At 42.1% G+C, this 15,873-nt stretch overlaps 1 protein-coding gene across 14 annotated transcripts in view; it reads left to right on the top strand.

The window, feature by feature from the left end:
- Positions 1-15,873, top strand: part of AMBRA1 (autophagy and beclin 1 regulator 1) — a 161,360-nt gene that overhangs the window by 65,345 nt on the left and 80,142 nt on the right. For all 14 annotated transcript variants that reach the window (XR_006740924.1, XM_045578093.1, XM_045578095.1 and 11 more), the window contains 2 exons: positions 12,123-12,203; positions 12,632-12,732. Coding sequence is in view for 13 of the 14 variants with exons in the window: in XM_045578093.1 (XP_045434049.1) it covers positions 12,123-12,203; positions 12,632-12,732 (182 nt within the window). In the remaining variant the exon portion in view is untranslated. The remainder of the gene's footprint in view (positions 1-12,122; positions 12,204-12,631; positions 12,733-15,873) is intronic.

Raw genomic sequence — 15,873 nt, 5'->3', positions numbered from 1 at the left:
TCACTGAGCAGCAGCGGTTGACATTCTTGCTTCAAACCTTTAAGTTATTATTTATGAGTAATTGGATGGGGTGAGGGATGGAGGGTTAAAATGCCCTGGGCACGCCCATCTCTGGCAGTTGTTGCTGATTCACCAGGACCTGTGGGAACAGGCTGTCCATTGGACCCCGGGCCACACTGGGAGAAGATGGCGGCTGTGCTTACTTCCCTTTTGTGTGAGCAGTGCCTGTGGAATGCATCTCGTAGACTGTCTTCACACCTGGGAGGCAGGAGGCTTGGTGTTTTTTCGCTCTGAAGCAGAGTAGATATTGAGAGATTAAAAAGAAAATAAAGTTGGGTTTTCTTAGAACCCTTGATCACACTTGTACTTTGAGGTTTTACTCCTTTACCTAAACTTTCTCATTCTCCCTCCATCCCCAGTAAGGATCCTTTGAAAGTTGCCTGTCAGGTTAATGTGAGGGGTTTCGAAGTGACTCCTTCCTCTTCTTTTAGTTGGTAGTTAGGTGACTGAGTGAGCTAAAGGAGCAGAGTTACCCCCGGACTCCAGAATTCAAGCTTCCCAATCTGACTTCTGGGTTTTGCCTTCACTGACCTGGTGCTCATGGCCTTTCGAAGCCATTCATTGTTTCCATTCTGAAACAGCGTTTCTGGCTTATATCGGATTGGACATTGACTTTTTGTTTTGATTCCTATTCTTTGTTGTATTCTCAAACATGTAAAACAAGAGAGAGAAAAGAGTGGTTAAGTATTTTATTCCTCCTCTTTTATTGGCAGTATTGGAATAGGATAGCCTGTTGGTCATTTTTCTTTTTTCTTCTCCATCCTGAGATAGCCTGGTCAGGTCTGGGATCTTAAGAGTTCTTGCCTCCCCTCAACCTTCTGTTTCCTGAGCTGAATGATTAATCTCCAGGCGACATATTGCAACCAAGCTTTAGGGTATGTTTGAGCAATCTCTCTGCCAGAAAGAACTGAAAAGGTGGGAACACCCTTTGTACCAGTTCACCTTCCTGATGCGATCCTTAAACGCACACTAGCAATTGTGTACTTGGAAGCAGAAGGAAGACTAACTGGGAGATTCATTTGTCTGAGGAAGATGTAAATGTGGAAGAAAGGCAGGCATGCTGTGAACACTGGTGTGGCAAGTGGGGCAGGCACGGTGGCCTCTGTTATCGACTGAGAGAAGAGCCCAGCTACCCTCTGATTCTGAGCACATGTCATTCTTCCTTGCATCCACTCTAGGTGATGGTGGGCACACATAGCAACAGTGAAGGGAAAGTGTCTCCACTCCTTAGCCAGGCAGACACCTGTAGTGAAATATGTTCCCTGTAAATGGGATTATTTTTCCAGCATTGGGGTCTATTCAGGGAAGCAATTACAATGTACCCACCAAGGCTGCTGGGACTTGGTGCTGCTCAGGAGACTCAGCGATCCTGGATGGCTCTGGGAGTCGGTGCAGATTGCCTAGGCCCCTCTCTGTACACGCTTAGAAGGCTGTGTTATCCTCTGCAGTGGTGGGGCGTGGGGCTCATGCCTTTGAGCTGAGTCTTGCCTCGTGACTTGTCCTTCACAATGGAGTTCTGGGTTAGTTTAAAATGTTCTGTTCTCATCTTACCTTCTCTTTCTTCTGCTACCACCTCCTCCCTCTCCTCTTCCTTCCCCCTCGATTTCCTATGTCAGACTGCCTCCTCCTTGTGCTCCCCACAGCCCACCTGTGCTCTCACCTCCCCTCGGCTTCAGCATGACCTGAATTTACATCGCCTCTTCACCTTCCTTGCACTGATTGACTTAAACTGTGGTTTCCTACGGGGTCTTGTGGTGTTCCCTGGTTAGTAACAGTGGGCTGATTTCTCTAATGCCCTACTGTCCTTCCCTTTGGTGTTTGCCTTTCTTTTGGGCTGATACAGACTGTAATCTTGTTTTTAATAGCAGCTATGAATTTGTCGCCTCAATATTAGTAGTCTAGTGTTCTGGTGAAGGGTGTTGCTGGTTGGTCAATGTTCATTTACATCTGTTCATTCTATCGGCATCCACATCCTTGCCCTATTCCTCCCCACCCACCCCCACTGTAAACTGAGTGCTGCTTGTGGTTCTAATATCAAAGTACTCTGAGGAGGGAGTGAGGGAGAAATTAGGGAATATGCTAGCGCATTTTAATTTTTCAGCCCCCGTCCTTTCCTTTAGTTTTAATAACTAGAAGGGAAATTAGAGGTGTGTACAACCATAATTTATATTTTTTTCCGGGTAAGTTAGACATGGCTTGACGTCCTGCTAACACACTTAGGTTACCATGAAAATAAACTGTTCATTGAATCTCCTCACCTTCACAGCATATCCTACTTTTGCCTTTGTCACCCCACTTTGACCTCTTCAGTTTGCTTCCATTTGCTAAGGCTTAGATCGTTTTGTCATTCTCTAGCTTGTCCCATCCTGGTGTACAGAGTCCCCCAAAAATGAAGGGGAGCCATTATTCAGATCCATCATTTTGAATGAAAGGTATCAGTTATAATTTTCATATGTATACTAAATTATAACATATAAAACATTTGCAGTATATACAAATATATTAATATAGTATATATGTTTAAGTTTTTGTTTAATCCTTATAATAACACAATGAGATATTTACCTTTTTTGTTGTTTATTGGTTTTCAAGAGGAAGGGAGAGGGAGAGATAGAAACATCATTGATGAGAGAATCACTGATCAGCTGCTCCTGCATGCCTCGTACTGGGGATTGAGCCTCAACCCAGGCATGTGCCCTTGACCAGAATCGAACCTGGGACCTTTCCGTCCGCAGGCCAATGCTCTATTCACTGAGTCAAACTGTTTGGGGTGAGATATTAATTTCTTTGTGGTGTTCTAAATGATAATATTTCACCAAAATCATACATGCCTAAATGAGAGAATAGGAAAGGTATATTTAGAATCTTGACTATTACTGTCCTACGGCTTTTTTTAAAATTTCTTTAATTGATTAAGGTTTACATATGTGTCTTCAAATCCCCATTCCAATTCCCCAACCCTCCCCACTCATGCCCCATCCCTCTATTGTCCTTGACCACTGGTTAGGCTCATACGTATGCACACAAGTCCTTTGGTTGATATCTCCCTTTTATCCCCACTTTCCCTCTGAGGTCCAACAGTCTGACTCATGGCTCCTTATATCTGGGTCTGTTCTTGTTCATCAGTCTATGTTGTTCACCATTTCCCCTAGATGAGTAAGATCATGTCCTACTGGAAATATACTTGTAAGAATAAAAAATGAGACAAGCAATAATGGTTATGCTGAAAGGCAAATGAATCAGTCTGTAATGAGTTTCTTTCATTAATGGGTGTCCTGCAGATTTAAAGCCCTTTAAAAGTGATGTACAGCCATTCCTAGCTGGTTTGGCTCAGTGGATAGAGTATTGGCCTGCGGATTGGGGGTTCCTGAGTTCAATCCAGTCAGGGGCACACGTGGGTTGTGGGCTCAATCCCCAGGGAAGGGAATTAAAGGAGGCAATCAATGATGATTCTCTTTCATCATTGATGTTTCTGTCTCTCTCCCCCTCTTCTTTCCTCTCTGAAATCAATAAAAATATTAAAAAATAAATAAATAAAAGTTATGTACAGCCATAATTGGGCCCTTGTTCCATGAGTTTGCCATGGAACAAGACTGTCTAGATTTATCTCTAGGAATGATAGCTTTAAAGGTTGGTCAGCATCAGGTTAAGTTTTCTATTCCTTTGTGGCCTGGATTAATGACCATCCTCCCAGGCAGGTATTGTATCTTCTCCTGCCATTCATCTCTGTCTGGGGAAGGATTGAGACAGCAGGTTCCCTTTATCAAAATGCACAAACAGGACACCCAGAAATCCGCTGTCAGCAGGTCTGTCCTGAAACCCTCAGCATCTGTCTTTGCATAAAGATGTTTACAAGCAGAGTAAAGGTGTGTCTGCCTGCTAGAATGTAGATGGCAAAAATGCATAAAGTAAATTCCAGTTTTCACTTTTACTATCCCTCTGGAAAGAGGAGGGAGATTTTTGTGAAGCCCAGGTTAAGTGCTATGTCCTAGTAGTTGTGAAAGCCCATAAAAGAGGTTGTGTACAGTATATGACTGGATGACCACTGCTTCAGCTATCCTTGCCCCTTCCACATCTTATCTGTTACTCTAAATGTACTTATGATCCCAGCTCATGTCCTTCCTTTTCTGACTTTGTTATTGCTTCGCCTTCTAAGGCAAAGGAGTGATAACTGAGCTCATGACAGTCAGAACTATAGAAACTTCCAATTAGATCAATCACAAATATTTCCACTACATATACTAGCCACTAGGTAATTGCATTCAATACTTTTTATTTTATTTTTTTTATTTACAGTTGACATTCTCAACTTCTTAAAAATTATTACTAGCACAGAAAAGAACAAGTGCTACATTCAAGTTGTGACAGTAGGCTATACTCTGGAAAAACATCTCAGTGAGAATTCTAGTCTTTCAGCCTCATGATGAAATTTCTAGGTCTATTACATTTATTTTCTTAATTCTTCTAATTAACTGGCTCCCTTTAACCCAGAAATTCATATTGTGATCTAATGTGCAAAAATGTTTCATTTGAGAATGACAGTCATTTCTGGGCCCGAAATGAGTTCCTGTCTCTCAGTTTGACGTGCTGCAGTACAACATACACATGTACAGGGGAGCATCCTGCAGCCAGGACTTCTCCTTTTATGGTCTCCTTGCTAGACACCTTCTGGCAAAGTCATTAAAAGTTCTTGGTATATGATGTAGTTGAGGGCTGTTCTGAAGGCTGTTACTCAGCTCTGCCTTCCGAATGGGTGTGGCATAGGGGAAGTTGCTTGTCTTTAGTTTGGAAAGTTATATTCTCCATCTGCCATTTTGGCATAACAGAAATTTAGTTGAGCCATGACAAAGAAAATATGTCAGAAATCAGGTCATACGACTCCTGTCATCTGTCATCGAAATCTGACAGCTTTGTGAGACTCATACTTCAAGCTCCTGTGGCTGGGAATTCCAGTAGAGCAAAGCCAGCCATATGTCTTTGGTAGTACCTGCTCTTGCTCTCCCTTCTGTGCCCAGAATTTCTAGGACCCCTGGGGGAGTCAGTGACTACTAATAGCAAATACATAACTTGTAGCCAAGAAAGGGAAGGGTAAATCTTCAGAGGGAGATGTTGTCTACTTTGTTTTGAAACAGAGTTGCCTTTGTTTCTTCCTTTGACTTACAAACATAGACTCTTGAATGTTAGAAGTGCAAGGGAAACTGGAAAGAAACACTGTAACGTTTCTAGAACCTGCTAAAGCAATGATTGGGAATCAGGCAACTAACTACATTTGTTGAGTGTTGGTATTGTACAGAAATTTAAGAAATAGTTCTTAAAATGTGATGAGATAAGAAACTGTTCCCTTCCTTTTTACCAGAGAGTTTTAAATAATTTAAAAAAATGTATTTTATTGATTTTCTACAGAGAGGAAGGGAGAGGGAGAGAGAGTCAGAAACATCGATGAGAGAAAAACATCAACCAGCTGCCTCCTGCACATCCCCACTGGGGATATGCCCACAACCAAGGTACATGCCCTTGACTGGAATCGAACCTGGGACTCTTGAGTTTGCAGGCCGATGCTCTATCCACTGAGCCAAACTGGCCAGGGCTTAAATAATTTTATTTATTTGATTTTTGTGGTGGCTGATTGTTTTTACAGGGTGGGCTTACAAAAGAGAAAGATTTAAGTCTTGAAATAGGACCTTTCTCTAATTATGCTTAGGAGAAAGGTAAATAAACACAGTCAAGGAAACATGAAACAACATGGAATATTGCAGGAATTCCCTTGTTGCTTAGTATGGCTAGACTGTAAAGTCCAAGATGTTTGACAGACTAGCCTGCAGAGTTAAAGTAGTCCCAGATCTTAGAGTCTAGGGGTTGCTTAAACAAAATGCCCAGAGATGGGATATTTACAGGGTTTATTTGAGGACCCTAAATAGAGCTATTAAGTATTTATAATATGAGGGAGAAGGTCAGGAAAGGCTGAACTATTGAGGGCCTAGAGTGCCTGGCTAAGAAGTTTTCACTTTATATTTGTCCGGGATATCCATTAGTCAATATGTATAGTAGGCTAACTGTGACAGCACTGGTAAGGGTGACCTAAAGTGACAAGTATGTGGATGCCGGAAACCAATTTGAAACCTGAGAGCAAAGTACAGGCGAGAACACATGAAGACTGGTAACTATTGACTAGGGGACGATCCTGAGTTCTATTTGCTGTTTCTCTATGGGCAAGTCCCTTGCCCAATCAGGGCCTCAGTGTCTGATCTGTACACTGAGATTAGATTATCTCTGAAGTTTCTTTTAGCACTAAAGTTCTTGGATCTTTGTTGGAGTTAACTATCTTAGGTGAATTTCCCTTTCACAAAGCAGACTTAGAATAATGAAAAATCTCAGAAAAGTGAAGGAGACTTCATGAGGATTAGAAATAGGATACCTGTAGCGCCCTGAATATTTATAAAATATATGCCTACCTACAGTCTTAGCTCTTTACTGAGGATTTGGAGCCCATTGCTTGGAAACATAATATTGCTTGGCAGTTTTAGAATTAGTACTCTTTCTGTGCAAGTAAAATATATATGAATATTTATTATGAAGAACGCAAAAGAGAAAGAAAGTGAACTGTGTTTGGATTGTGCCTGGGTTTAGAATGGGAAAATACAGAAGGAAAGAATTAAACACTCAAGACAGGATCTGTCACCCAGGGTTGATTCAGCTAATTTGGCTGGCTAGGTGGGTGTCTCCTCCTGCCTCACCAATCCATGTGTGTTCCTCCCGAAGCTGTGCGCTCGGGCCGAAGAGGAGGACCTCCCCCCAGTGGAGAGGACTGGTCTTCGGTCAAGGGTATATGAGTAGCTTCACTCCCCTGCTAGAACCTCCAATCTCTCAAGACAGGAAAAGGGGGAAAGGAGAACATAACCACTTAGAGATATATATTTTTTTTTTACATAAAATGCACAAAAGGAATATGATTTTCATAATATATGCAGTGAAATTAAAGGTAGAATAAGCAAGGAGAGGAATTTGTTAATAATAATTATCTGTTATGTCATTATTCCTTGGAGAAAAATTAAGGCTATGTCGTTTCAAGAGACCTATGTTCTTAGGTGTTCTCTGTGAATGTTATCAAATCTAAGCATTTGTGTGTATGTACAGTCTGGCACTAGAGACTGGGGCCTCAGTTCCTCATAGCACCCAGGTAAGGAAAGGTCTTGTCCAAGATCACTGTGCCATCAAGGGACTGGAATTCCAAATAGGCCTTCTTTTGTCTGAGATTGAGGAGAAACAAAAGAGCCTAGAGAAACAAGTGTGTGTGTGTGTGTGTGTGTGTGTGTGTGTGTGTGTGTATTTATATATACAATATATTTTTAAACAAACATACACTATTACTGAACACTTTTTCTTTCTTTGTTTTAAGTGTTTTTATTGATTTCAGAGAGGAAGAGAAAGAGAGAAAAATCAATGATGAGAGAGAATCATTGATTGGCTGCCTTCTGCAAGCCTCCTATTGGGGATTGATCCTGAAACCTGACTGGGATTGAACTATGACCTGCTGGTTCCTAGGTTGATACTTAGCCACTGAACCACATGGACTGACAAGTATTTTTTTAATCGTCTAATTTTCAGCAAAGTCATGTGTATTGTCAAGAGGACAATGGCCTTTTGAACTATTTGCTGCAAGAACTTCATTTATAAAGGCCCGAGTCAGAGTCATTTGCCACTGAGAAGTAACAACAACCTGATTGTCTCGTCAGGATTCAGATAGCGGTCTGTAGGTGTATTTTTAAATTATAGCCTTTCTCAGGCAATTAATCCCAGGCATTTAGCAGGAGTTGCTGCTGTGTTTCTCCCTTGTTCCAAAGACATATTTTTCTCGTGTTTGGTACTTGTCTTAGATGCTTGATTGTTTGAAGGGTGTTTTTTCTCTTATAAAATCTTTTACTAGGAAATCTTACATTTTCTCCCTCTCTTCCTCAAATACCTCTCAGAGAGTTAATCAAAGATGCATAGAGTTCAACAACTGGGAAAGCCATTAATAACTCTGTCAGCATCTATCCTGCTAGCTTAAAGGCAGTTTCTAGTTTCTGGCTGGTGAAATTGAGCAGGATTTCTCTGGTGTCTCCCTGCCAAGTGTTTTGGTGGGAAAGTCTTCTTGTGTTGGAGGAAAAGCACCAGCACATCTGCACATGCTGGTCTTCACCTTTATTTTGTTTGTTTTTGTTAATCCTCACCAGAGGATATTTTTCCCATTGCTTTTTCAAAGAGAGTGGAAGGGAGGGTGGAATGGGAGAGAGAGAGAAAACACAAAACAAAAAACATCCATGTGAGAAACATATTGACTGCTTGCCTCCTGTACATACCTAAACTGGGGGTGGGAACTCACAATCCAGGTACATGCCTTTGACTGGAATCAAACCTGGGACCCTTCAGTGGATGGGCCAGTGCTCTTGGTCTTTACCATTGTTGTTTCTTTTATTTAAGCTCTCCTTGAAAAGGGCATGAACTATGTTAGGCCCCAGTATTTAGCCCTCTCCTCTGTTTCTAAGATAAACCCTCTCTGAATCTTCCTTTTTTCCACTGTTCATCCACTGTTCATCTATAAAACATCTTCCAATTCACTCATACTGTCTCTATCTGACAGGTTTTTCCTCCTTCATCTCGTGGAGCCATGCTTCATGTTGATCTTGTATTAGCACTGAAGTGAGTGGCAGAATCTATAGTTTTCTAAAAACAACGTTATTTTAAATGCTTTTAATTCCTTTGCTTTTTTCCTGGAACTTTTACCAATCTTCCTGTCCCCTCCTTCTAAGCCACCCCTCTTCCACCCTCCACAAATATCCTATGTGTTAAAATTAGTTTTCTCATCCAATAATAACTATTATTTCTGAATCCTCCCTTCTTTTTAGACTATAAAACCTTTGACACCTTACCTATTTCTGTTTTTAAGATTTTTCTGGTCAGTAAATGCTTGAGCTGTTTTTGTTATGGGCTGTTTTCTCCTGGATGTCTTTGTTTGTTGCCCATGGGCGGCATCATCACATTTGTATGTTTACTGCGTTTCACCTTTTCCTAATCTGGGTTCTGTTCTGCCATTTCTCCTTTGCTAGGGTTCTGAGCACTGTCAATTTGAAATCATTCTTTTAAAAAATATATATTATTGATTTTTTTACAGAGAGGAAAGGAGAGGGATAGAGAGTTAGAAACATCGATGAGAGAGAGACATTGATTAGCTGCCTCCTGCACACCCCCTACTGGGGATGTGCCCACAACCAAGGTACATGCCCTTGACTGGAATTGAACCTGGGACCCTTCAGTCCACAGGCTGATGGTTTATCCACTGAGCCAAACTGGTCAGGGGTGAAGTCATTCTTATATTTTATTGAGATGCTACTTAGTTCCTCCTTCTCCATCATTAGTTAAGATGTTAAGCTGAGGACCAGCAAATACATCTCCACTTTCTTAGTATATTACAACTTTTAAAATTATTTTATTGATTTGAGAGAGAGAGAGAGATTGGTTTGTTGTTCCATTTATTCACTTATTTATGCATTTATTGGTTTATCTTATGTGTGCCCTGACTGGGGATCGAACCTGCAACCTTGGCATATCAAGGTAATGCTCTAAGAAACTGAGCTACCCAGTGTAGTGATGCCTAATGTAACCATCAGATTCAAATGTTGCTTGTATCTGAGCTGCTGATCTCATTCATATATATATCCATATCCTATATAATAAAAGCCTAGGTAGTGTCACGAGATGTCACAAGATGGCCATCCCATGTCATCACAAGATGGCTGGCAGGGGAGGACAGTTGTGGGTGATCAGGCCGACAGGGGAAGGCAGTTGTGGGTAATCAGGCTGGCAGGAGAGGGCAGTTGGGGGCGACTAGGCCTTCAGGGGAGGGCAGTTGGGTATGACCAGGTGGGCAGGGGAGGGCAGTTGGGAGGGATCAGACCTGCAAGGGAGCAGTTAGATATCAATCAGGCCAGCAGGGGAGTGGTTAGGGGGCAATCAGGCTGGCAGGTAGAAGCAGTTAGGGGCAGGCAGGCAGGCAGGCGAGCCATTAGGAGCTAACACTATACACACATTTTTGAATAATTATAAAGGCAGTGTTTATTAAAGTACATTTCATTTCAAAATTGAGCTATCATGTATATATGTATGTATTAATTTTCATATATATATATAGTCTCTCTTCTGCCTCTTCTTTGATCTTTAGAATTTTTAAATCAAGGGAATGTATGTTAGGGAAAACAATAGTATGCTTTTTCTTTTGGGAAAATAAAAACCAAGTATTGACTTTTAATGGTTCAGCTTCCAATATTGATTTGTCTTTAAATGTTCAACATCCAGTTTCACTAAGATATGAAAACCTTCTTTAGGCTTTTGTTGCTGGCTTGTAAAGCTCCCAGTGGTTCATAAACCAAAGTGTTGTCTTAATTTTGGTTCTGGGGCCACTTTGAAGATTTATCTTATTAAGTTGAAGATAATCTAAAGGTAGAATTAGGAAATATCCCAAATCAGTATCTCAGAGGTTCATTTATTTTGTGGAATTTGGTTAACCAGCTAATTAACTGCTCTGGCCAGCCTGTGCCCTTTGGCTTGTTCCTTTGATGCTTTGGAAACTAAGCCACGTGAAGTCTCTGCCTTCTCTTTTCTTGTAGGAAGCAGTGTAGTGCAATGAGCAAGGACTTTAGAGTTAGATCTTCCTTGAATCCTGCCTCAGCCACTTACTAGTTGTGTGACTTTGGCACTTACCTCTATATTTTATTGATTTTTTACAGAGAGGAAGAGAGGGATAGAGAGTTAGAAACATCGATGAGAGAGAATCATTGATCAGCTGCCTCTTGCACACCCCCTACTGGAGATGTGCCCACAACCAAGGTACATGCCCTTGACTGGAATCGAACCTGAGACCTTTCAGTCTGCAGGCCAACGCTCTATCCACTGAGCCAAACCGGTTTTGGCGGGTCCTTAGTTTCTTTATTTGTAAAATAGAGCTAATAATATCTCATGGAATAGCTAAAAGTATTAAATGGGATAACATATTAATAGCATTTGTATTAGAATTTAGTAGCTATTTCATAAATGGTGGTTATTACAGACTCTAAAGAAAACACCTAGACTTTTTTTTTTTTACTCAACTGACCTATTTGTATTGTCAAATAATTCATTGTCATTGTCCATTTTTCTGTCTCTAAAAGAAAAGACTACTTAGTGTCTTTCACTTATTAGTGATTTTTCCACACCAAGGACCTAAACAGATTCATTGAAAGATAACTATTTTTTGGATGAAATCAGTGAGGGAAGTTTTTTTCCTTTAAGATCCCCAAAAGCCAAAATTTCTCTATCTTTCAACTTAAAAAAATATCCATTCCAGATCCTTTAGAAGATCTAAGCCTGGCTTCAGTTTCAGAAGCAGCAGAGACCTTATTAATTAAAGAAAAACCCTTTATGAACCGCATCCAGCACAGCCAGGGGTGAACCTGAGGAGGGACAGTGAACGATTAAAGAAAAACAGATAAGAGAATATAGTTGGGGCTATTTTGGATCACTGTGCCTGGATGAGGAAACAGTGACACAGATTGTAAGCCAAAGCTTTATTTTATAGTCAGGTCACACAAAGCAAAACAAGGGGAGTGGTCAACATGTTGAAAGAGTTTCAAATCTATTTCGTTACTCAAGCCTTGTTTTGGCAGCACTTCCTGCACTCCCATAGCCCATTAGCTACCTAGGCACAAGGGAGGACTGTAAGGTCAAACTTAATTGTACTAGGAGGGCTCTGTCCTCTAAGCTGGGACTTGTATGTGGCTCTGCCACAGGTCAGTCTGGGACTTGACCTTATAGCTGCTCCCTACAGTCTTGGTTACTGAAATAAATGCTCCTGGATCATTTAGTTGAGGTATTCCAGAAATAGAGTATATGAATGTGCCACCCAAATTAGTAAGCAAACAAATCACTGATTTCTCTGGGGTCTTCCCCTTGGTGTAGGAATTTAGTTGGAGGGATTCTCATTTTTGTTGGGCTGGTGGCTGATTCTGCTTTAGTGACTCTCTTACGTGCAGTTTTTTTGTTTCCTCCAGGGACAATGGTGACAGATCCAGGCACCGAGCTCCACGCAACGCCCGGATGTCTGCACCTTCACTGGGACGCTTTGTACCAAGGTAAGAACTAGATAGTTAGCTTTTATGAGAGACATTTATGAAGGAGCCTTTATGAACACCTGGGATTTAGTTTTTAAACCTACTTTTTGGTCTTTGGACTGTTCATATCTGGAATTATTTTCTAGTGAGCCTATTTTCCAGCCCTGCTACCTAAAGACTTGACAAGAGATGATTTGCCACAGTAAAAAGAGAGAGAATAGTGGTATTGAGAGCATCCTATTCAAGAATAAAAGCCCTGGGGAACTTTAGAAGAAATATCAAGGAGGAGGTACAATTCCGTGAATGTACAAATCTTAGGAATTTTTACTCCACTCTGGGCTTCTGTGGATTCCTAGGTCTAGTGGATTCGTTAGCATTGATTCATAATATATCTCCCTTGTTTTATGGTGGTCTTTATTAGGCTTTTCACATGTGATTCCTTCTTGTAGGCGTTTCTTGCTGCCTGAGTACTTGCCTTATGCTGGAATTTTTCATGAACGTGGACAGCCTGGCTTGGCTACTCACTCTTCTGTTAACAGGGTCCTGGCAGGTAAGGAAATGTTTCTTTGGATTATGAAAATTTGAAGGGGCAGGGAGCCAGGTAAAGCTTTCCCCTCCTTATATTGATTTGACAGCATCTTGCCACCTGGACAAAAACTGAGCTGAACTCAGTTCCTTACTTCAAAGCAAGAAACTGCAAGATTAAAGAAAGCTGTTTCTCTTGCATATTCCTACTTCCTTCAAACATTTTCAAATCCCGCCCTCTTCCCACCCTTCACTCCCATTGAAACCATTTTTCCCCCTTAATCTAGCAATTAGATTCTGGCTATTGAATGATAGAGTGTCTGTTGAAGTTCCATTTGGTGAGATACCCCTGAGCCAGATCCTGTGATTTAATTAGGGACTTAATGCATACCTCTCCTACCCTTTGCAGCACATGGTGTTTCCAGGCACTGTGGAATCTTCTAAGAAAGGAGGAGAGGCGCTTAGAGCTGGCTCAGAAATCTCCACAGAACAGAAATGGGCTGGATAAGCCCAATTGAGGCATTTTTATGTAGCTGGAGAGCTTAGTGACATGGACTAAGATTCACGACGCAACTGAGCTCTGAGACATAGTGTGTGCTGCTGCTTCTGGGCAGTCTGAAGAAGGAAATAATCCAGAAATCTCCCCCCCCATAAAGGTTATTTCTTCATTACACTCTTTTCCTCCCTTCCTACCACTTCTATTGCCGACTTGTAAATTTATGTATGTGAAGGCATAAAAAGTATAAAAATCAAGTCATGCCCTGACCAGTGTGGTTCAGTTGGTTGAGTGTCATCCCATTTTTCACTATCCCTTCTCTCTCTAAAATCAATGAAGTATTTTTTAAAATCAGGGCATTTAAATATATCTTTAATTTTTAAAGTGTATCTTTCATAAGCAATACTTATGTTTTAGAAAATCTGGGCCACCTATTGGATAAAGGTAGGGCTCTGTATGTGAGCCAGTGGCACTGTCAGGTGGGAGAATATGACTTCTTTTATTTTAATTTCAGAGAGCAAGGAAGAGGGAGAAAGAGAATCATTGATGAGAGAGAATCATTGATTGGCTGCCACCTGCACCCCGCACATTGGGGATTGAGCCCGCCACCCAGGCATGTGTCCTGATTGGGAATCGAACCATGACCTCCTGGTTCATAGATCAGTGCTAGACCACTGAGCCATGCTGGTTGGGTTTCACTGATTTTTAGAGAGAGGGAAAGACAGAGAGAAATATCGATGTGAGAGAAACACATCAATTGGTTGCCTCCTGCACGATCTCTGACCAGGACCCAGGCTGGGAAGGAGTCTACAACTGAAGTACATGCCCTTGACCAGACCCTGGGACTCTTCATTTTGCAGGCTGACTCTCTTATCCACTGAGCCAGACCAACTAGGGTGAGAATGTGATTTCTAATGAAGCTGCTACGACAGCTGGAAGGCATGAGATCTGGCCTCCCCTGAACAGTATCCTTGACCCAATGTCAAGGTCTAGAATTCCCAGAAACATTCGTGCTTTCTCTGTTGGAGATCAGGACTTCTTGGGCCCAGGCTTGGCTGGGAGCATACTACACCACGGTCTCCTGACCTGAGGAAGTTTCTGGCCTGAGTTGGTAAACAGATCCCGTGGCTCTGATTCTCCTTGCTTGTCACTTTGGGTGGGGACATGTAGAAGCTCTTCGCTGGCATATAATCACTTGCTGCCAGACAGTACTATGGAGCTCTTCTCCACCCTTCTTTGTTCCAGACATCTGCCTCTACCACCCCACACAGCACCTCCTGCTCCTCTACTGCTGGAGAAATCTCTGTTTCTTGGCATTTAGTTTTTTTGGAACAGCTGTATGTTATTTTTTTCTCTTTTGACTTAATAACTCTACCTTCATTTTCTGTTCCCTACTTTATGCCCAGAGGTCTGACTCTTAAGTGACCCAATTCCACTTATGGATACATTTGAATATTGGGGTTGTGTTCCAGCAGCCAGTTGTTTCTACTAAGAAAAGTTCTCTAACAAAGTTAGAAAGGGGGAGGGAAGTCTAGGTTTTTTTAAAGAATGTTATTCTTGAGTTAAATTAGCATAAGGTTTCCATTCATAATTAGACTAGCTTCTCCCATCTTCTCAAGTACATGTTACATAGTGCCCATTGCTCTTTCCTTAAAAGCCTTCATTATTTATAGCCTAGATGCCCAGTGCACAAAATTCATTCACTCAGTGGGGGTGGGGGAGTCCCTCAGCCCGGTCTGTGCCCTCTCGTAGTCCAGGACCCCTTGGGGGATGTCCCCCTGCCGGCTTAGGATGTCCACCTGCTGTTCCCCAGGTGATCAGGCCTAAGCTGGCAGTCAGACATCCCTCTGGCACCTCAGGAGCCCTTGGGAGTGGGAGAGGCTCCCTCCACTGCCACTATGCTCGCAGCCATCAGCCCAGATTCTGGCTGACTGGCACTCCTCCTGTGGAAGTGCACTGACCACCAGTGGGCAGCTCCTACATTGAGTGTCTGCCCCCTGATGGTCAGTGCACATTATAGTGACTGGTTGTTCCATCATTAGGATCATTTTGCATATTACCCTTTTATTGTATAGGACTAAAGGCTCAGTACACGAAATCGTACACTGGGAAGTGGGGTCCCTCAGCCCAGCCTGTGCCCTCTCACAGTCCAGGAGCTCTCAGGGGTGCGGGGAGTGGGCCTGAGTCAGACATCCTTAGTGCTGTCTCAGAGGATGGAGAGACTCCTGCCACCGCTGTTGTGCTTGCCAGCTGTGGGCCTGGCTTCTGTCACACTGACCACCAGGGAGCAGCTCCTGCGCTGAGCATCTGGTGGTCAGTGCTCATCATAGCGACCTGTCGTTCGGTCGATGTGCATATTAGCCATTTATTATATAGGATATTTGGATGTCTCTCCAGTTTCTATTGACAGTTGTCTTACCTTGTATTTCTATTGAGTAAAGTCCAATAATAACAACAACAGCAACCAAAGAAAGCCTAACATTGAGTGCTTGCTATATATGAAACTGTAGGGAGTGGTTTAAGTGCTTTTTTCCCAGGAATTTCATCTCTCTCATAGTAATCAATCTTATCTGTTATGTAACAGTAAAGGATACTAAAGCCTAGAAGGTCAACTTGCCCAAAGTAATGCAGCTGGTAGGGGAGCCAGAACTGAACCAGGCAGTGAGATTC

This window comes from Pipistrellus kuhlii, unplaced genomic scaffold (assembly GCF_014108245.1).
Source record: "Pipistrellus kuhlii isolate mPipKuh1 unplaced genomic scaffold, mPipKuh1.p scaffold_m20_p_9, whole genome shotgun sequence".
In the NCBI taxonomy this organism is placed as follows: domain Eukaryota; kingdom Metazoa; phylum Chordata; class Mammalia; order Chiroptera; family Vespertilionidae; genus Pipistrellus; species Pipistrellus kuhlii.
This window is presented reverse-complemented; position numbering and strand designations above follow the sequence as displayed.